The sequence below is a fragment of the Hyperolius riggenbachi genome, chromosome 1 (assembly GCF_040937935.1).
Source record: "Hyperolius riggenbachi isolate aHypRig1 chromosome 1, aHypRig1.pri, whole genome shotgun sequence".
NCBI lineage: Eukaryota > Metazoa > Chordata > Amphibia > Anura > Hyperoliidae > Hyperolius > Hyperolius riggenbachi.
This window is the reverse complement of record NC_090646.1, coordinates 468,957,277-468,979,016: the sequence shown is the minus strand read 5'-3', so window position 1 is coordinate 468,979,016 and position 21,740 is coordinate 468,957,277. Positions and strand designations below refer to the sequence as shown.

Sequence of the window (21,740 nt, the reverse complement as noted above, 5' to 3'; positions counted from 1 at the left end):
TCTGCTGCGTTTTTTTGAGCATTTGCGTTTTTTCAATTTCCGTTAACATTTTTTTCTGCAGCAAATTGAATCGAAAATGCAAATACAGCCCTGCTGGCAAATATAAAAATCACACTAAAATTACACAGAAACCCATAGAAATACATGGGTTAAAATTGGCAAAATTGCAATTTGCAATTGGAATTACGATTTTCAGGGGAAAAAGTAATTTCTCATACTTGAAAAAAATAATAAAACGATTTGCAGTCTGACATGTACTCATCTGATTAATCCTTCTGAGGCCAAATTCATATCAACTGACTTTACTTTGATTGAGGTATTAGAAATTTCGCTAACCTTTTTGAATTTTCAATATTTCTGAATGAATATGAACTAAAACCTGATCTTTTCCTCATGAGCTTCTAAAACTACATATTGAGAACACAATTAAAGAAATGAGTCCAAAATATTAAGCTTGCTTTTTTATTTATTGGGGGAAATGTCCCAAAGCTACTTATCTGTGTGGTGAAAGTATGACAACCTCTAGGATTATCTGTTTATTTCAAGGGAAAAATAGAGTCAGGTATCTCAGTCAATGGGATGATCATTGGGTGTGAGTATTGAAAGCTCTACCTTATTTAAATAACAGAAATCTACCTCCTTCCTCCCAAGTGGTCGACCAACAAACGTCATACCAAGAGCAAGGGTAATGTCTAAGGAACTAAGGATCTGATTCATATGACTCTGGTAAAAATTCCTTGTAGAGGCAGTGCACAGCAACATTTCTGGTACTTACGCCAGTTTGGTAGTGTGCATTGCCCAATTAGAAAAACCATGTTACCTAGGTAACAACTGCGGTGCTACTGATACTTTTTTTCTTTTTGTGTTATTGGCATTTTCAAGGCAAATGCAGAGTCTGACACAAACTATAAACTTCCCCAAGCACCATTGGTTTGCAGCAGTGAGTCTTTGTTCCATATCAATCCATGAAACTAAACATATACAGGTATATATTCTTCTTCTATCTGCACTACTGATTGATCCAACCACTTTATACCTCTTGTCAAGAACTTCTGTTTATTAAATGGCTATGTTCCCCGCATTGCAGTCTCTCTGTATGATGCCTGCTTATGTCGTTTGCTGCACTCTCATTGCCCAGTGCAGAGTCGGATCATCAAGTCAAACCTAAGCAGTTGCCCAGGGACTGGAGTGAGTCTATGGGCCTGGTGGATGCTAGCTCACACCAAGTCTTACAACAAAAAAAAAGTCAGGTGATCATCAGCAATGGGCAAAAACTTGCCTAGAGCCCCATTTCATCTTAATAATTTTCTGGACCAGTGTTGTATACTGCCCATTTTGCACTCCTTGTTGCTATTGTTGTTCTGTATCTTTACAAAACTCCAATAAAAAGAAATTGTTAAAAAAAAAGTAGTTTAACATCAAATATAAGTGCCCCATGGGAAAATGTTATTGGAGCTTTGCAACCTAGGCACACTTACTGTCATCCTTCATCTTCCCTCCCCCAGACTCTGTATCTATGAATATCAACTGATTTATTATCTCCCACACCCCTCCCTTTGGTTTTAATACAAGTGTCTGTTGCTATGGCCGAGACCTTCACCATGAGAAGTGCTACCTGGTAAGATGCCATTTCTGCTTGGTGGCGATCCTCTAGCTCCATACACTGGCGTTCCAGGGATTGTTGGGATCCTTTGAGAACCTCCAGCTTAGTGATCTGACTTTGCAGCTGATGACGATAGTTGGTGATCTCATCATTAGTAGAGCGGATGGCTTGGGTATTGTCATGGGAAGCCTCATTCAATTTCTCCAGCTTCACTGTTAATAAGAATCAGTAAAAACATACTGTGTATAAATATACAATGCAATACGTAAATGAAATAGGACTTCAGAACTGAAAGCTTCTCTCCTCATTTTACAAGATCTTTTAAACTTAGCTGCTACCTATAATATTCAGCTTTGTGACTCACCTTTGACAAGCTACTCGGTGGACTTATTCTTCTTACCCTGTACAGTATACTGGTTCATAACCCAACATCTTGCAATTAAGTGTTAAGCAAAAGTTTATTTTAGAGGTCACACTAGCACCAATGGCATAACGTAGAAGACATGTTTCAGCCTGTCACAGCGGTATCAGTAGTCAGTGTAGGCTTTATAGTTTACAATTCACACCCATGTACTGAAATTCATTCAGAATATTATGCTGAAAAGGATGCCCTTCCTCTCCAAAAGGTTTTTTTTCTCCTGGTTATCAGTCTATACTTTGGTGCTGCAATTGGTGGATGAAGCCCAAGTCATAAATGTAACAATTTAAATGAATAAAAATATAGCAATTGTGAAGAGGTATAACCAGAGGTGCTCAAAAAACATCAGTTCCAAAAATCATAGCTGGTCTGTTAATTTTGCATTCTAGTTGTTTTTCCCAAAAAACACTTCTGTATGTAATGTTTATTGCACTTTCAATAAAAATGATTGAAACACAAAAATGATAGCTGTCTTTAGAGCAATAAGCTGTACACAGTTAGATCCATAGTTATTTGGACAGTCACAACTTGTTTTTCTTATTTTGGTTTTGTACATTATCACAGTGAATTTTAAATGAAACAACTCAGATGCAATTGAAGTGCAGACTCTCAGCTTTAACTCAATGGGGTGAACAAAATGATTACATAAAAATGTGAGGCAACTAAGGCATTTATGACAAAATCCCTTTATTTCAGGGCCTCCAAAGTAATTAGACAAATTAAATAACTGGAAATAAAATGTTAATTTCTAACACTTAGTTAAAACCCCTTAGCAGGCAATGACAGATGGAAGTATTGAACTCATGGGCATCACCAGATGCTGTGTTTCCTCCTTTTGATTGCTCTGCCAGCCCTTTACTGCAGCGGCTTTCAGTTGCTGTTTGTTTGTGGGCCTTTCTGCCTAAAGTTTAGTCTTCAACAAGTGAAATGCATGCAGGTGACTGACTTGGCCATTCAAGAATTTTCCACTTCTTTGCTATATAATCCTAGGTTGCTTTGGCTGTATGTTTTGGGTTAGCATGAAACGCCTCCCAATCAATTTGACTGCATTTAGCCGGATTGGAGCAGAAAATATGTCTTTGAACACCTCAGAACTCAATTGTTCTTTGTCACATAATCAATAAAAACAAGTGTCCCAGTTCCACTGGCAGCCATGCATGCCCCATCACACTGCTTTCACCTTGTTTTACAGATGATGTGGTATGCTTTGGTTAATGAGCTGTTCCACGCCTTCTCCATACTTTTTTCTTGCCATCATTCTAGTAGAGGTTGATCTTGATCCCATGTTTTTCCAGAGCTGTTCTGGCTTTTTTAGCTGTTCTTTAGCAAAGTCCAATCTAACCATTCTATTCTTGAGGCTTATGAGTGGCTTGCACCTAGCAGTGCACCCTCTGAATTTACTTTCATGCAGTTTTCTCTTTATAGTAGACTTGAATATCGATAGGCCTACACCCGTAAGAGTATTGTTCACTTGGTTGGCTGTTGTGAAGGGGTTTCTCTTCACCATGAGAATGATTCTGCAATCATCCACCATTGTTGACTTCCGTGGACATCCATGACTTTTAGCTTTGCCGAGTTCACCAGTGCTTGCTTTCTTTCTCAGTATGTACCAAACTGTAGATTTTGCCACTCGTAATACTGTAGCAATTTCTTGGATAGGTTTTTTTCTGTTTTCACAGCTTAAGCATAGCTTCTTTCACCTGCATGTAAAGCTCCTTTGACAGCATGTTGTCTGTTCACAGCAAAATCTTCCACATGCAAGCACCACACATCAAATCAACTCTAGACCGTTTATCTGCTTAATTGATAGTGGCATAACAACGGACTTGCCCACACCTGCCCATGAAATGGCCTTTGAGTCAATTGTCCAATTATTGTTGAGCTCCTTAAATGAAGAGATTATGTTAAAGAAATGCTTTAGTTGCCTCACATTCCGTTACCCCACTGAATTAAAGCTGAAAATCTGCACTTCATCTGCATCCAAGTTGTTTCATTTCAAATTAAATTAGATATTTATAGCCCTAACTGTACATGTTGGGGCCAAAACCTCATGCAAGATAAATGTAGCAAAGAGATCAGAAAGGTCTCTCATGCTAAAGAGTAAAGTTGAAAAAAATATCCTGGCATTCAAATCTCACACTGTCTATGGAAGTGAAAGAAAGTAGGCCTATCAAAGTCAGCATCTGTGCTGATCCATTAGCTTGCAGCTGGTTTATTAACCAGATGATCCCTTCCTGGTTCAGCAGTGATTTTGAAATAGGAAATGGTTTTCTTCATCACTAATGCCAAGGAACAACTGTGTAGTCTGTTATGGGAGATACTGCTGATTCTCATAGCCTACCTCGGCCAAAAGATGCGTCACAGAATCCTTAACTACGCATAAGTCTGTATGCATTGTGAATCAGTAAAGCTGATATTATTTACTCATACCATGGAACTATTTGTTAAAAGACAACTGACCTGAGAGGAATATGGAGGCTACTACATGCATTTTCTTTTAATCAGTGCACATTGCCTGGCTGTCCTGTTGATCCTCTGCCTCTAATACTTTTAGCCAAAGACGCTGAACAAGCATGCAGATCAAGTGTTTGGCTTAAGTTTTACTGCATTTGCTGTATGCCTGTTTCAGGTGTGTGATTCAGACACTACTGATGCATGAAAGATCAGCAGGACTGCCAGGCAACTAGTATTGTTTAAAACAAAATAAATATGGCAGCCTCCATATCCCTCTCTTGTCAGTTGTCCTTTAAGCAAATCATTAGCCCATAGATCTTTCATCTTCTGCCTCAACCAAAGCATAACAGTCATTCCCTTGATATTTATTAAAGGTGTAGAAAAATTACAGTTGCACATTTACCGTATGGAATGAAAGACAGGCTATTATCTTTACTGTCCTCAGATCAAGTTGCCTTCAAAGAACTAAACAAGAGGAAGCCAAATAAATGGATGCTCTCTTTCAGGGTGAGGTAGCACAAAATACTGCGGTGATACAGAAGAATGCATTGTCATCTGCAGTCTCTTGGGATGAATGTGTAAAACACAACCTGAAAACTGTATGGCATAATGGATGCCCTTGAAACCCTGCATCATCAGGCCAGCTTCTGACCTGCCTGCAATGACACAGCACCATTCACCTACTGTACAACTAGGACGATTTCTGACTTTAGAGGCCTAACTCTCCCACCTGCACAAGACACAGCAGCACCTAATTCTTATGTGACTGTCGGCAATCAATACATCATTTAACATTGTGCTGATGAATAGAAAGAGGTTGTTTAAAGGCATTGGATCCTTGATATGGAGTGCCATTACTTAGCCATACACTGAAATAATTGTAAACCGTTTGATTTTTTTTCTAGAAGATCTTATATTTTATACATGCAGAACAGCTTTCTCTACCTAGAGGTTCCCTGTGTCCTAAGGTAGGTTCCACTTATACATGTATCATTCGGTACTTCCTACTATGTTATACTGTTAAAACAGCAGTATGCCAGTGTCATTTCTATTCATATAGCACCATTAGCAGATTTACATTAACGTTACAGGTTTGCTAGATGGAGATGTTTGCCTCAGTTATACCTATTCTGCTGGTGATGTGCTTCGCATCTGCTGCCTATGACTTGTACAAGAAAGGATGAAGGGGAGGGGCAGGCTCTAATATAGAATCCAACCATGAGTCAGGCATTTCATGTGAGGAAAGTAACCCCTTCACAGCCTGACTGTTGCAAACTTTTACTGTCTGGGGGCTTATCTGTACAAAAGGTAGTTTCACATCATAGGTTATAATAAACAGACAATGTAGCAGTATGAAAATGAATCTGCAATGCAGTAAGTTTGCATTAGCTTTATGGTTGGAAGAAGTGAAATGCTGAACTCAGATGTAGATACAGATATTTTATATCTAGTTAAGGTTCTGCATCCATACTGTGGCTTTTCAGTTAAATATGAAACATACAAGATACACTTACTTAGTAAATTAGTGTTTGTAGTGGTATGTTTGAGTATTTTTGTTTTGTCTTCTGCTTTATCTCACTTACCTTTGAACCATTCTTGAGTCTTCACGTTGTTTAGACCTATGTTGCTTTCTAGTTGAGCTCTAATTTCTTTCAGTGCAGATGCCAATTCCAGGCCAGGCATCTCTCCCAGCTGCTGTGTGGTGATCTGACTGCTTTGTATCTGATTGAGCAGCTCCTCTACATCCTCTTGGTGACTTGAACACAGATGGCCCACTTCGTCCTGCAGAGCTTGCACTTTTCTTCCAACCTGCTCACTCTCTAGGCTGCAGTCCTGCAGGTATTGCCTCATTGCTCGCTCACCAGCCAAGGCTTCTGCTTTCAGTCTCTCCTTTTCTTGAGTTTTCATCCTCAGCATCTCAATGTCTTCACTAAGCCGATTTTTTTCCAGCTGTTCTTGGCTGTTCTCAGAGCTGATTGTCAGGAGACTGTCACGCATGTCTTGGATCTCCCTTTCATATAGTTGGCCGATGGCAGAGATGCCAGCTTGCTGTTTTCTAAGTTCGTTAGCCTCTTCTTGTAAGCTTTGATTTTGCTCTTCCAGTCTCCGCACTTTCTCTATATAGCCAGCAAACCTGTCATTCAGTCCTTGCAAGGCCTCCTTTTCATCCCGTGGCCCATTTAAGGGCTCAGGACTGTCAGCATAAGAATGGGCACTCCGTCGACTCCGAGTATGGGACTGGAAGCTGCTACTGCCACTGTGGGTGAGGGAGACAGAACTAGACCGAAGATAGGCATCTCCTGCAGGTCTGCGGTAAGTGACTGGACCCATAGAGCGGTCCATGCTGAAGCTAAGCATGATGAGGCGATGGAGACAACAGGAGGTCACAAAGGGAGGCAAGGAGTCAAAAATGAAAGAAATGTGATGACAGAGTTAAGGAAAAGTCACATGCAGAGAGGATTAAAGAAAAGAAAACCAGGCAGATAGCAAATCAGAAATGAAAAGAACTAAAAACACCACACAGTAGCTGTCCTGGATTTGATGCACACACTCACACCCACAGTGGTGAGGGAGATGCAGGGCACTGCGGCAGATAGAGGACAGCATCAGCTTTTATACTGCAGCAAACTTCTCAACTCAGCAAAGCAGAGACACCACCCCTGCATCACACTCATCATTTTACACGCTGACTCTGAGCGAGCACAGCATCCCAGAGTGACATCCCAGCACAGCATCAGCTCTATCTACAGGACTCTGCATGAAGGAATGCACACATGCACAAGGCACTGTCGTCAATCTGTGTTCAAAAGCTGCTTACACTTCACATTACATCCCTTAATGCAATATTTTAAGATGAATGCATTATCGTCAATACTTCCTCATAAGCTAAAAATAAAACTGTAAACAAGGTATAATAGCTGTATAATAAAAACAGCTGATTTAATGAGGCTGCAAAAACTAGTAAAACGGCATTTGATGTATAGAGACCTAAATGAGTCATTTTTCACCTGAGCATTCACAACTATGAATCCTAATTGTAGATTGGTTGTTATGGGTTAAATCAAACTGTATGTGGCTGTTTTTGCATTATTGGACAGTATAAGCATGAGGTCTTCTTTATTAGAGCAATAAAACGAAAGACATATCCTGGCATCTCTGCTCTCAAACAATGTAAGCTTACCACACACCACTCAGTAAAGACGTGATTGATCCTTTGGTGGACAGACGATTGTATATGACTGATCAATGCAATGGACACTGATGCTCTATAAGTTTTATTACAAATGGATGTTGCTATTGAACTTGAATTAAATGTACTAAATGGATGTACAGTAGGTTTTAACCTAAATCAATTTGTCAGCTTGTGTATCTAAAATACTTTATGACCAATAAAGCCTATACACAAACTCAATTTTGATTGACTATTGATTGGCCAATTTTACCACCTCCATATAGAATAAGAGCATACCTACACAATTCAAAGAATTAAGAATCTGTTAGCCCTCATACTACATGGAGGTGGTAAAATTGGTCAGTGATTGGCCAATAAAAATTGCATGTGTGTATGCACCTTAACACTGACTGTCACAGGAGCTCTAGTGGCTGACCGCACTTAGCCTTCTAAACGGTGCCAGCGCACAGATCGTGCGAACTCTGGTCGCAGTCAATGCGCAGGAACCGTTAAGAATTAGCCGCGGACAACTCAGAAGGGAGCCTGTGAGACACGGGTGATTACCACTTCACCCACTGGTTCAGAGTAAACTGCCACCACCGCGGTTATCATGGGACCGTGGGGCCCACTAACTGACTGACTAATCCTGCGAATAAAACGGTTAAACACACGATATCCTGTCTAGCCAACAACAAACAAACAGTAGCGTATCTTCAGAGACCCGGGATCATTTCTGTGTGTGCTGATAAGCAGGGTAGCGGAAAGTGAATGACTTGGAGAAAGTCGTTTATTCACGCAATATAAATAATTAATATATACAGACAATTATGAAAATCAACAATTATGAAAACAGTAATAGCCAGTATGAAAAATAAAAGAAGGGAGAAAAATACTTAGTTCCTGGAAAGATGTCCTTATTGTGGGAAGAATCATAAAGTCCTTGGTTTCAAAGTCCAGAGTTCAGAGTTCAGACCAGGTGGATGCCAGCATATCCTCAAGCTGGCATCTGATGAGTGCAAGATGTTTCAGTGTGGAGGACTCTGAGTTTTGGCTCCTCTCCCATTCTTATGCCCCTGATTCAGTAGGAGGAAGTGAGGGCGGGCCCACACACCCCCTTAGAACATGAGATGAGTCCTGCCCTTGTCCTGGAGACCAGAAATCATGCCTTAACCATATATGGGCTCTATCTCACAGAACCGTACAGGTCAGGGCAGATTTACTAATATTTTCAGATCTGCCTCGATGTACCCAGCAGTCTGATACCAAACATGAGGGGTGGGACCCCTGTGGTACCATTAGGGCACTGTTGGACTGCCTAACGGGCAGTCTTTACCTCAGAAGGTTCTGAAATGTGCTCAGAACCAACGCCAGGCAGGGCCCTACCTGCTCTGTTAGTTTGGAGGGTCTGCCAGCCTGGCAACACAGAAAATATGATACATATAGCAGTTTATGGAATATGAGAGACCCCTGGGATTTATACCAGGTCATTCTCAGGCAAAGGTTCTTTGAAGTTGGCAGCAGCAAGCCACATGTCGGCTCCCTGCTGGGAAAAGGAGTCGGAGTGTCTGAGTTCCCTCACTCTAAATTGGTTCTGTCATGGTGTTTGTCACCTTATACCTGATGGATGGGCCATCAGCACAGCTTGAAGCCAGGGACTCTCTGGGCCCAGGCTCATTAGCATATCAAAAGAGCCATCCTGCAGTTAAGGTGATGCTATTCCTCTGCTAAGAAGGGACTGCAGACCTCCTACACAATAAATCCAGATTCTATCGATTTGAAGCGCAATCGACGCAGAGAATCGAGTGCGATCGCTTTTCTTCACGGGCGGTTACAGGACGCGCCTGCGTCCCCGCAATCGTCCGTGACAGCCCCCCCCCTTGTCCGTGGCTTAGCCACTCATCCGCAAGATGTGTGGCGGCGCCGCTAACCTGGCTGACGGGCCTCGAGTTGCCGGTACGGCGGGAAAACCTATTGGAGCCTGTGGCTCGGTTCCCCTGGACCGGTCGCGGTCGGCTACCCTCAGGGTTGACCCAACATGGACCGTTCTGGACAGGGCGTTTGCGCCACTGCAGTCGGACGTGGTGTCTGCCGGGACTGCGGACAACGGGCAGTGGGTTGGTTAGGTCAACAGCCAGCCCACGCAGGGTTCCCCTGCTGAGTGGCTGTGGACCTAAGGGAACCCCGCGGGAATCCCTGGACCTTCCCAGCTCCTGACAGACGGCACATGCCCTGCAGTAGTTGGCTACATCCCTGTTCATCCGGGGCCAATAAAACTGTTTCCGAATACCGGCGAGTGTCTTGCGGACACCCGAGTGCCCGGTCAGAGGATTACCATGTGCGGATTGCAGCACATGTCCCCTAAACGCACTCGGGACCACAAGCCACTTGGTATCGGCGTGGGATCTACCTGTAGGGGGCTGCACAGACTCACTGTACAGTCTCCCACCTTCCCAGTACACCTTGAAAGCGGCCCCGTCTGCGAGGGGCTCAGCGGCTTGCTGCCTGAGCACCTCCAGGCTTGGGTCACTTTGTAGTGCGGCTGAGAATATGGCGCTGTCAGTTTCAGCCAACTGGCTCATGTCACACGAGGCCAGCGGCTGAAAGGTCTCATCCCTGCGGTCAGAGGAGGGGGAGGAGGCCGGAACCCCCTCCACCTGTCCTGAGCTCGGGTTCTGAGCAGTGCAGCTGCGCGGTACTGCTAGCACCGGTACACTGTCAGAATGGCCCAGACGGACATTACTCAAATCATCATTGCATGCAGTAATGACATTGACAGGTATAGACATTTTTTCATTACAGACAGGTTGTACAGTAAACTCAGGTACAGTTACAGCATCATCACAACAGACAGTCTGTACATCAAACTCAGGTGCCTTTGAAGCAGGCACTATTGAACCTGGTACCCTTGAACTGGGCACATTCAACCCACCTCCCCCTGGTGCTCCCCCAAGTGTATAAAGTACCTGGTGGTGGGTGGAGAGTCCGTCTCCTTCCGTGAGCGACAAGGCGGTCGTGGCAGGTTCATAGTAGGACACAAGCTTGCCCAAATCAGTCCCTAGCAACACAGGGACTGGGAGATCCTTCATAACCCCAACAACCCTTTCGTGGACCCCTCCCACTCCCCAATCCAGCTTCACTCTTGCGTGGGCTATGTGGAAAAGGGTGCCCTCTACTCCAGTAAGGGCAAGGGATCAGCTGGAGCTGATGCTCTCCTTTGGCACAAGATGAGAGTGAACTAACGTGATGTCAGCTCCGGTGTCTCGAAATCCGGTGACAACTTTGCCGTTCACTCTAACAAGTTGCTGCTGGTCGGTTCGGTCGCGGATTTCCTTTCCGCGGGCAAACAGGACAAAATCGGATGATCCAGGCTGTGGTTCGCTGGCGGGTTGCCTCTGCTGTGGGTGAGGTGCAGGTGATGCAGATGATCCAGGTGCTGGTGGTGTCTGTCTCCGCTCCGGACAGTCGAATTTCATGTGTCCGGGCTGGCGGCAGTAGTGACAGATGACCTCTCCAGGCGCTGCAGGCCTGGGTGCAGCAGCTGCGCTGGGTGGCCTCTGTGGCGGACGGCTCACAGGGGCAGGAGGGTCTGCCGAGGTATTGGGCTGACCTCCTCTCCAGCTGGATGGGACAGTTCTGCGTGTATCAGCCACCCGGGTAGTTGCAAAAGTCTCAGCAAGGTCTGCAGCGACAGTGGCTGAAGCCGGCCTGCGTTCTAACACAAACTGTCGTACATCAGCAGGGCAAATGTTCAGAAATTGTTCCAGGACTATCAAGTCCTCCAGGACATCATAAGACCCTTTGGTGAGGCCTAGAGTCCACTGCCGGAGTGTGGTTAGCAAGCTGCTGGCCACATCTCGGTACGAATCAGAAGGCTTTTTCTGCCAGGCCCTAAACTTTTTCCGATAGGCTTCTGGCGTCAGCTGGTACTTAGTAATGATAGCGTCTTTTATAGCAGCATAATCATTATCCTTTTCCGCAGGCAATTCTGCGAAAGCATCAAGCGCTTTGTAGCGCAGCAAAGGTGTCAGATGTCTGGCCCACTGGTCTTGGGACAGACGATACTGACGGCATGCTTTTTCAAAAGACCGCAAAAACAAGTCAATGTCTGTGTCTTTTTCAATATTAGCAAACTTAAATTTTGCACTTACGGGTGGTGCAGCTCCTTCAGCAGGGAGGCTGGGCGGTGAACTCCGGCTGGCCTGTTGCACTTTTGCCATGTTTAGCTCATGCTGTCGTTGGCGCTCCCGTTCTCGCTCAGCGGCATCCCTCTCCACGTGGCGTTCAGCAGCAGCAGCAGCAGCAGCAGCAGCAGCAGCAGCTTTGCGTTCTGCAGATTGGCGTTCCCGCTCCTCGCGGGCTTCCATGTACTGCATGTACTTGTCCAGGTCAGTCTCCATCAGCTTTTGTAATGCCTGCTGCATTACCGGGTCAGCACCCCTGGACAGTCCAGTACTGGCCAGTTCCGGGCGAGTAATGTCAGAAACTCTGGGATTGGGGTCCATACTGACAGTCTCTGGCGTAACTGTTGCAACAGGGCCCGCAGGATGCTCAACCTCTGTACGCCTAAGATCTTCAGCCTCTGGTTCCCCTTGATTGTCAGATGGGCTGGTATCCACCTCAGCGGACACTCCCGGCTCCCGCAGTTGCTGGGTATCCCATCTGGACAAGTCGGCTATCAGGTCCCGTTTTGTCTTGCGGAGGATGCCAATGCCCCTCTCTTCGCAAAGATTTTCCAGGTCTGCTAGGCACATGTTCTGGTAGTTCCCGGACATTTCCATGCCAAATAAAATAAAACTTTTGGGGAGGGGTACTGGCTACACAGTCTCTCTGTATATATAAAAAATATATTGCCTTCCAGCTACACCAACGAATTAGTTCGTTTCTCGATAGCGCTAGCGCTATCGCAGATACTTTCAGCACAACACAGGTCTCACCGCTGCCTACCACTGTCACAGGAGCTCTAGTGGCTGACCGCACTTAGCCTTCTAAACGGTGCCAGCGCACAGATCGTGCGAACTCTGGTCGCAGTCAATGCGCAGGAACCGTTAAGAATTAGCCGCGGACAACTCAGAAGGGAGCCTGTGAGACACGGGTGATTACCACTTCACCCACTGGTTCAGAGTAAACTGCCACCACCGCGGTTATCATGGGACCGTGGGGCCCACTAACTGACTGACTAATCCTGCGAATAAAACGGTTAAACACACGATATCCTGTCTAGCCAACAACAAACAAACAGTAGCGTATCTTCAGAGACCCGGGATCATTTCTGTGTGTGCTGATAAGCAGGGTAGCGGAAAGTGAATGACTTGGAGAAAGTCGTTTATTCACGCAATATAAATAATTAATATATACAGACAATTATGAAAATCAACAATTATGAAAACAGTAATAGCCAGTATGAAAAATAAAAGAAGGGAGAAAAATACTTAGTTCCTGGAAAGATGTCCTTATTGTGGGAAGAATCATAAAGTCCTTGGTTTCAAAGTCCAGAGTTCAGAGTTCAGACCAGGTGGATGCCAGCATATCCTCAAGCTGGCATCTGATGAGTGCAAGATGTTTCAGTGTGGAGGACTCTGAGTTTTGGCTCCTCTCCCATTCTTATGCCCCTGATTCAGTAGGAGGAAGTGAGGGCGGGCCCACACACCCCCTTAGAACATGAGATGAGTCCTGCCCTTGTCCTGGAGACCAGAAATCATGCCTTAACCATATATGGGCTCTATCTCACAGAACCGTACAGGTCAGGGCAGATTTACTAATATTTTCAGATCTGCCTCGATGTACCCAGCAGTCTGATACCAAACATGAGGGGTGGGACCCCTGTGGTACCATTAGGGCACTGTTGGACTGCCTAACGGGCAGTCTTTACCTCAGAAGGTTCTGAAATGTGCTCAGAACCAACGCCAGGCAGGGCCCTACCTGCTCTGTTAGTTTGGAGGGTCTGCCAGCCTGGCAACACAGAAAATATGATACATATAGCAGTTTATGGAATATGAGAGACCCCTGGGATTTATACCAGGTCATTCTCAGGCAAAGGTTCTTTGAAGTTGGCAGCAGCAAGCCACATGTCGGCTCCCTGCTGGGAAAAGGAGTCGGAGTGTCTGAGTTCCCTCACTCTAAATTGGTTCTGTCATGGTGTTTGTCACCTTATACCTGATGGATGGGCCATCAGCACAGCTTGAAGCCAGGGACTCTCTGGGCCCAGGCTCATTAGCATATCAAAAGAGCCATCCTGCAGTTAAGGTGATGCTATTCCTCTGCTAAGAAGGGACTGCAGACCTCCTACACAATAAATCCAGATTCTATCGATTTGAAGCGCAATCGACGCAGAGAATCGAGTGCGATCGCTTTTCTTCACGGGCGGTTACAGGACGCGCCTGCGTCCCCGCAATCGTCCGTGACACTGACTAACTAGTGATTACCCACATACACAAACTATGCCTTGCCACTATACCAAGCAGCACAGGTAGCAGTGTAATACGTACCTGCTACAGTGCTGTGGTTCTCCTCCTTGCATTGCAGCCGTACACACTCTTTGCTTCTGTCTTCCGGCTCCCGATCATGTGACTTGCATCGGTCATGTGATCAGAAGCCGGCAAATATCAGCTCCATGCTGCTATGCATGAAAGTGAAGAGAGGGAGGAGGAGCGGGCACTCACGTCCCAACCCTCCGTAATCACATCAACCACTCATATTGTTTAGTAATCAGTTATTATGCAAACTAAATGTGTCCATTAACTGATAATTTTTATGAAATTATGATTTAGTAAATTAGAAGTTATTGATTGGAAATTATCGTATTTATCCAACAACGGTACAATTTTATTTGAGATAAGATCAGATACAATCATTCAAATCTGCCAGGAGGAACAATATATATATATAGAGAGAGAGAGAGAGAGAGGGGAAGGTAGCTAATTGGGCATTTTAAGGCCTCATTGATCTAGGGGCTTGATCATATAGGTACAGATAGATGTCTTGTAGTTGCGAAAGGTGGCAAGAATACTGTATGCAGCAACTGCTCTCAACCTGATATGTGTCAGACTGCAGTGTTTTTTTCTGTAGTGAACAATTGAAGTTCATAGCAGAAATTCGGTTATAGAGTGGCAAAGTGACTGATCTAGCTACCTCATAACCACAGATAGCTGGTCAACAATTTGTCTTGCAAATTCCAGCAAAACCACTAATGTAAACAAAACCTAAGATAGGGTGAATGACAAACCTCGAAAACAGATATAATCAGCAAATCAGTCCAGGAAAACCAAAAGTCAGACAGGTAAGCATCTTCTGAGAGAGAGAGAGAGAGAGAGAGAGAGAGAGAGAGAGAGAGAGAGAGAGAGAGAGAGAGAGAGAGAGAGATAGATAAATATGCATAGAGATTGGATGTTCAGTCCTGTATGTATGTGCCCACGTTTAGCTGCCTTACCTACTAATTATTTAAGGGGAACCTGAAGCCAGAGGAATATGGAGCCTGCCAAATTTGTTTCCTTTTAAACAATACCAGTTACCTGACAGCATTGCTGATCATTCTGGCAGCAGTAGTGTCTGACTAACACACAAGAAACATCTGATCTGTATGCTTGTTCAGCATACCTCACAACTTTCTGAGATAAGAAAGAATCCATTAAACATTTTTTTTGTAGAAAAATAGTTATATGTTTATGAATACAGATCTGTGTCAGTCTTAAAGAGGGACAAATGAGGGAGAAAAGGGGACAGAGGGATCTGGTACCCAAAGAGGGACTGTCCCTCCAAAAGAGAGATAGTTGGGAGATATGTTGTTTAGTGTCTATGGCAAAATATTTTAAGAGATAGAGGATCATCAACAGGACAACTAGGCAATATGTATTGTTTAAAATTAAACAAATATTGCAGCCTGCATATCCCTCTCACTTCAGATTCCCTTAAAGGCTACTGTGGAAAGTTGTGGATTTTTATTTCACTGAAATTCACTGCTAGTTTTTTGTAAAACACCCATGTAACGGTCCCGTGGGAAGGATGAGCTTTCCTCCTCCATCTGGTGGCACCCTAGATTCTAGCACAGACATATGCAGAACACTGACCAGGGTTCTCTCAGTAACTGCCTGCTCACACATACAACACCCTGCTTTCATAACAATGCTGAATGTTTGCAAGCCATCCCTGTGTTATGACACATATCATTGTAACTTTGGATTGCTAAAAAGTGAGTGAAATAATAATAATAATAATGCACAGGAGCATAGCAATATGGGTTGCAGAGGTTGCGACCGCATCGGGGCCCTTGGGGCAGAGGGGCCATGAGGGGCCTTCCCTCAACTTCAGTATTAGCTCTCTATTGGTCCGGTGCTCATAATAATCACGTCTATAGATACTTTGAATAGTGGTGATCATAAACAAGCTTTTCCCTGTCCCCTTCTTGCACCTCTGACATTGTAGTTGCCATTGGCAGGTTTTGGTGCGTCGTATCAATTGTTATGTATAGAGTGCTTGGGGGCCCCATTGTAAAACTTGCATCGGGGCCCACAGCTCCTTAGCTACGCCACTGATAATGCAGTTGTAATCATGTGACTATAGTACTGTAGGTATTTGATTGTGAGCCTCTCTGAGGGATAGTGTAATGGAACGCGGAAAAGCCGCCGCGTTTACTGACAGCAAGGCGGCTGATTCCGCGTCCAGTGCGGCAGTTTGCACGCAGCAGCGTGCGTCTGGTGTGGCTGGGTCTGTTAGTTCACACAGATTGAGAAATACGCGCGCGCGCGCGCTGAGAGGCAGAACCTTTATGACAGCCAAGGAGGGATCAGCTGACCATGTTGGTCAGCTGACCTCAGAGCAAGTGACTATTGGTCAATCACTGATGGGTGGCGCCGGAGAGCGCTGCTCTATATATAGTCACTGCTGGTCAGTCTCAAGTTGTCTGCCGTTGCGAACACTTACGTGGAAGCACTCAGACCTTAGTCAGATCCTACAGTGTTTTAGAACCAGGAGGACCTGGGAATTCACACTGAGCCAGATTACTTCTGTTTATCATTGTGTTATACTTCAGACTAGTTCCAGGGTGTCGAGACCACAGACCTCACACCCAAGATCAGGGACTTTGTGTTATCATTCTGTTATACTTCAGACTAGTTCCAGGGTGTCAAGACCACGGACCTCACACCCAAGACTAGGGATACTGTGTACCATCATATTATACTCCAGACTAGTTCCAGGGTGTAGAGACCACAGACCTCACACCCAAGACTAGGCATTGTTTGATATATGTTATGACCTACTGCTTTTCTGACTATCCTTCTGCTTTCTGATTCGGTACCTACGCATATCTGATTATCTGTTGCCAACCCTGCCTGCCTTTGGATACCGAATCAGCCTTCTGTCTCTGTACCTTGTCTGTCCGTGTGTTGCCGACCTGGCTTGCCCGACCTTGAGAGCTACCTCTCTCCTTAAGAGATAGTCTCCAGACCTGCTAGTGACATCCACCTTTCAGGTGTCACTCACTCACAGGTCCTTCCTACTTTCAGCCTGGGACTCCACCCCTTTGGAGGTCTCAGGCTGCTGGAAGGTTTTTGCACTTCTCAGAAGGCAGTATCGCCCATACTACCAAAGACCACCTGCTCCTCGGGTGGTCTTACTCAAAGTCATTACTGTTGCACCAAACACTCACACTATATAGGTGTCCAGAGGTTAGTTATACTTGGATTATCGGTGATTCTGCAGATCATCAATAATCGGGTATATATCTGTATTCTTGGTGATACTGCAGATCACCAATAATCAGATTCTCTCTGTGTGCTGACACCGATCGTTACAGAATGCCAGACCAAAACCAAATGGACGCACTTAACAGCCGTCTGGATGCACTCACCACCTCGGTGGAAAATTTCATCCAAGTGCTGGACAGTCATCAGACCCAGATCAACGCTTTGTCTGGGTCTGCACAAGTCCTACAGACGGCTGTGAATATAGTGCGATCTCCTCCAGGTACAGACTTACGTATGCCTGTGCCCGAAAAGTTTTCTGGTCACAGATCTGACTTTCAGAACTTTAGAAATCGAGTGTTATCGTACTATGAGTTGAGACCTAATTCATCGGGAACCGTGGCACAGAGTATTACGTTCATTAAGACTCTGTTGTCAGGGGATTCCCAGACTTGCGCATATAGTCTCCAGACAGGGAATGAGGCCCTAGCCTCGGTTGAGGAATTTTTCAAAGCTATGGCTATAATTTATGATGATCCGGACATTGCCTCTACCGCTGAGCGGAAGCCCAAGACTTTGCGGCAGGGCAGAGATCCGGTTAAAGTTTACGCAGCTGAGTTCAGAAAATGGGCAGTTTCGGCTAGATGGGGGTCATTCGCACTTCTGGACTGTTTCTTGTCAGGGTTGTCAGATGCGGTATCTGATCTAATGCTGGGTCATCCTGAGCCAAAGTCTGTTGATGAGGCCATTTCATTGGCAGTCAGGGTTGATCGTCGCCTACGTTACCAAAAACAGACTCGGAGTAGAAACAATGTGAGATATGTTTCCTACGCCTCTCCTCCACCCGTTTCACCTCCACCAGAACCAATGCAGATTGGTCGGTCAAAATTGTCCCGGGTGGAGCAGAATCGCAGAAAAACAGAACAGCTCTGTCTATACTGTGCAGAGGAGGGTCACAGAGTGCAGAATTGTCCCAAGAAGTCGGGAAACGCTGCCGCCTCGGTGTAGTCGGAGGTAATACCCTAGGCGCGCAGTCTTTACCTCTAGACGATAAACGTTTGCTCCTCCCTTGTACTATATCTTGGGAAGATCAAACAAAGGCCACTGAGGCCTTCATCGACTCTGGCTCAGCAGCCAATTTTATGGATTACGAATTTGCTAAGAAATTGGGGATTCCTATTTCCCCTTTGAATCAACGGATTCTGGTCACTGCAGTGGACGACTCTCCTCTGCAGAGTAAATACCCTCTGTCTCAGACCCCAGAGTTAAGGGTTACGGTGGGGGTGTTACATAAAGAGAATCTACAGTTTCTGGTCTTGTCGATGACGACTTCCACGATCATTCTTGGTATGCCATGGTTACAACTTCACTCTCCTCAGATCAATTGGGCTTCAGGTCAGCTAACGAGCTGGTCTACCCATTGTCATCATCATTGTTTAGCGAAGGTAACCTTGGGTAACACCAAGATTCAGGTGGAAGGTTTGCCAAGCCAGTATTCAGAATTTGCGGACGTGTTTAGTCCCAAGTCAGCAGATAAACTTCCTCCTCACCGTCCTTTTGATTGTCCCATTGATCTCAGGTCTGGTTGTATGCCCCTAGAGGTCATCTCTATAATTTATCTGGGCCAGAGAAATTAGCTATGCAAGAATACATCCGAGAAAACTTAGCTAAAGACTTTATTCGTCCCTCTCGGTCACCAGCAGGGGCAGGATTCTTTTTTGTGAAAAAGAAGGATGGAGGCCTCCGTCCATGCATTGATTATCAGGGTTTAAATAAGATTATGGTAAAAAATCGTTACCCTTTGCCTTTAACCACTTGATGACTCAGCCTTTACCCCCCCCCCCCTTAAGGACCAGCGCTGTTTTAGCAGATCTGTGCTGGGTGGGCTCTACAGCCCCCTGCACAGATCAAACACCAGGCAGAGCGACCAGATCGCCCCCCTTTTTTCCCCACTATGGGGATGATGTGCTGGGGGGGTCTGATCGCTCCTGCCTGCGTGTGGCTGGCAGGGGGGGGGGGCACCTCAAAGCCCCCTCCACCGCAGGATTCCCCCTCTCCCTCTCCTCCCTCCCTTCCCCGAGAGATCGGAGGCTGCACAGGAACGGATCTGTCCTGTGCAGCCTCTAACAGGCTCCTGCCTGTCATGTGACAGCGATCCCCGGCCGCTGATTGGCCGGGGATCGCTGATCTGGTACAACGCTGCTACTGTTAGCAGCGTTGTACAAATGTAAACAAAGCGGATTATTTCCTCTTGTGTTTACATTTAGCCTGCGAGCCGCGATCGGCGGCCCGCAGGCTATTCACGGAGCCCCCCGCCGTGAATTGACAGGAAGCAGCCGCTCGCGCGAGCGGCTGCTTCCTGATTAATTAGCCTGCAGCCGGCGACGCAGATCTGCGTCGCTGGTCCTGCAACTGCCACTTTGCCGACGCGCGTTATGAGTGTGCGGTCGGCAAGTGGTTAACCACCCTGGCGTTACACTAAAATTGCCAGGGTGGTTTTTGTTTTGTTTTTTTTCTTCTGAATCATTGTAGCTAACTTTCAGTTAGGTAATGTAGCTAACTTTCAGTTAGCTACATGATTCACCACTAGAGGGCGCATCTGCCCATCTAGTCTGATCGCCGCCGGCTTTTACAGCAAGCAGAAAATCCCGTTGTAAATGGGATTTTCTGCTTGGCTTCCCTCGTCGACCCTGGCGACGATCGGGATGACGTCATCGACGTCATCCACGTCATGGCGTCGGGGGGTGTCCGATCCAGCCCCATAGTGTAGCCTGGCAATGATTGGCCAGGCTGTGCAAGGGGTCTGAGCGGGGGGAGGCTCCCTTACGCCGCCGCTAGCGGCGAATCGCCGCGGAGCGGCGGCGATCATACCTCACACGCAGCTAGCAAAGTGCTAGCTGCGTGTATGAAAAAAAAATGATCAAAATCGGCCCACAGGGGCCGGAGATATCCACTGCGGCAGTAATGGACGAGCTGAGCTCGTCATTACCGCTAAGGTGGTTAATTGACGATTTGTTTACCCAGGTCACCAATGCTAAGATTTTCTCAAAGCTGGATTTGAGGGGTGCATACAACCTTGTGCGTATCAGGGACGGTGATGAATGGAAGACGGCCTTTAACACACCCGACGGGCATTATGAGTACCTAGTGATGCCCTTCGTGTTGTGTAACGCCCCGGCCGTCTTCCAAGAGCTGATTAACGAGGTGTTCAGAGAAGTGTTGGGCAAATTCGTCTTGGCGTACTTAGACGATATACTGATTTTCTCATCCAACCTCTCAGAACACAGGAAACATGTTGGGTTTGTGTTACGGAAGTTGAGACAGAATATGCTGTCTGCTAAATTGGAAAAATGCATTTTCGAAGTGACCTCTGTCGCCTTTCTGGGGTACATAATCTCAGCCTCTGGCCTCTCTATGGACCCTGGAAAGGTTTCAGCTGTCTTGGAATGGCCTCAGCCTGTGGGACTGAAGGCTCTCCAGAGATTCCTGGGGTTCGCCAACTACTACAGGAGGTTCATAAAAGGGTACTCTACGGTGATCTCGCCTCTCACCAGTCTCACCAAGAAAGGGGCAGATACTCACCACTGGTCCCCAGAGGCCCATGCTGCTTTCTCCACTCTGAAGAAATTGTTCTGTTCTGCACCCATATTGAGACATGTAGACGTCACCTTTCCTTTTATCGTGGAGGTAGATGTATCAGAGGTATGGGTAGGGGCTGTGCTGTCTCAGCGTTCCGGTTTACAGGGAAAACTGCATCCTTGTGCCTATTTTTCCCGTAGGTTTTCACCCGTAGAGAAAAACTACGATATAGGCAATCGGGAACTTCTAGCCATCAAGTTGGCCTTTGAGGAATGGCGACATTGGCTAGAAGGGGCAGAACACAGCATTACTGTTTACACCGACCACAAAAATTTGGAATACATTGAGGGCGCTAAGACACTTAGCCCCCGACAGGCCTGGTGGTCGTTATTTTTCTCAAGATTCAGATTTGTAATCACGTATACCCCTGGTAGTAAGAACATCAAGGCTGGTGCTTTATCCAGGTGTTTTGAGCCCGAGACAGCACAGCCCTCAGACCCTGAGACCATTATACCTCAGAAGGTGGTCCTGGCCATAGCCGGCCTTTGATATGAACGCCCGGAGCAGTCGCTCAGGGCGCCAGCTTCCAAGGGGGCGCCTATAGCTGGTTACCAATACTGAGGGCACCTACACCTGATTTCCTATACTGAGGGCACCTATAGCTTTACTGAGGGCTCCAACACCTGGCTACCTTTACTGAGGGCTCCAACACCTGGCTACCTATACTGGAGGCACCTACACCTGGCTACCTATGGGGGGATGGAGACCTTCAACTGACTTCCTATACTGGGGGCACCTACGCTTGGCAACCTAAATTGAGGGCACCTATACATGAGA

General features: G+C 46.0%; 1 protein-coding gene across 1 annotated transcript in view; it reads right to left on the bottom strand.

Annotated features, from left to right (window-relative positions):
• Positions 1-21,740, bottom strand: part of NEFH (neurofilament heavy chain) — a 57,068-nt gene that overhangs the window by 16,060 nt on the left and 19,268 nt on the right. The window contains exons 2-3 of the mRNA XM_068240250.1: positions 6,059-6,825; positions 1,616-1,815 (exon numbers count right to left, since the gene is read on the bottom strand). Of these exons, the coding sequence (XP_068096351.1) occupies positions 1,616-1,815; positions 6,059-6,825 (967 nt within the window). The remainder of the gene's footprint in view (positions 1-1,615; positions 1,816-6,058; positions 6,826-21,740) is intronic.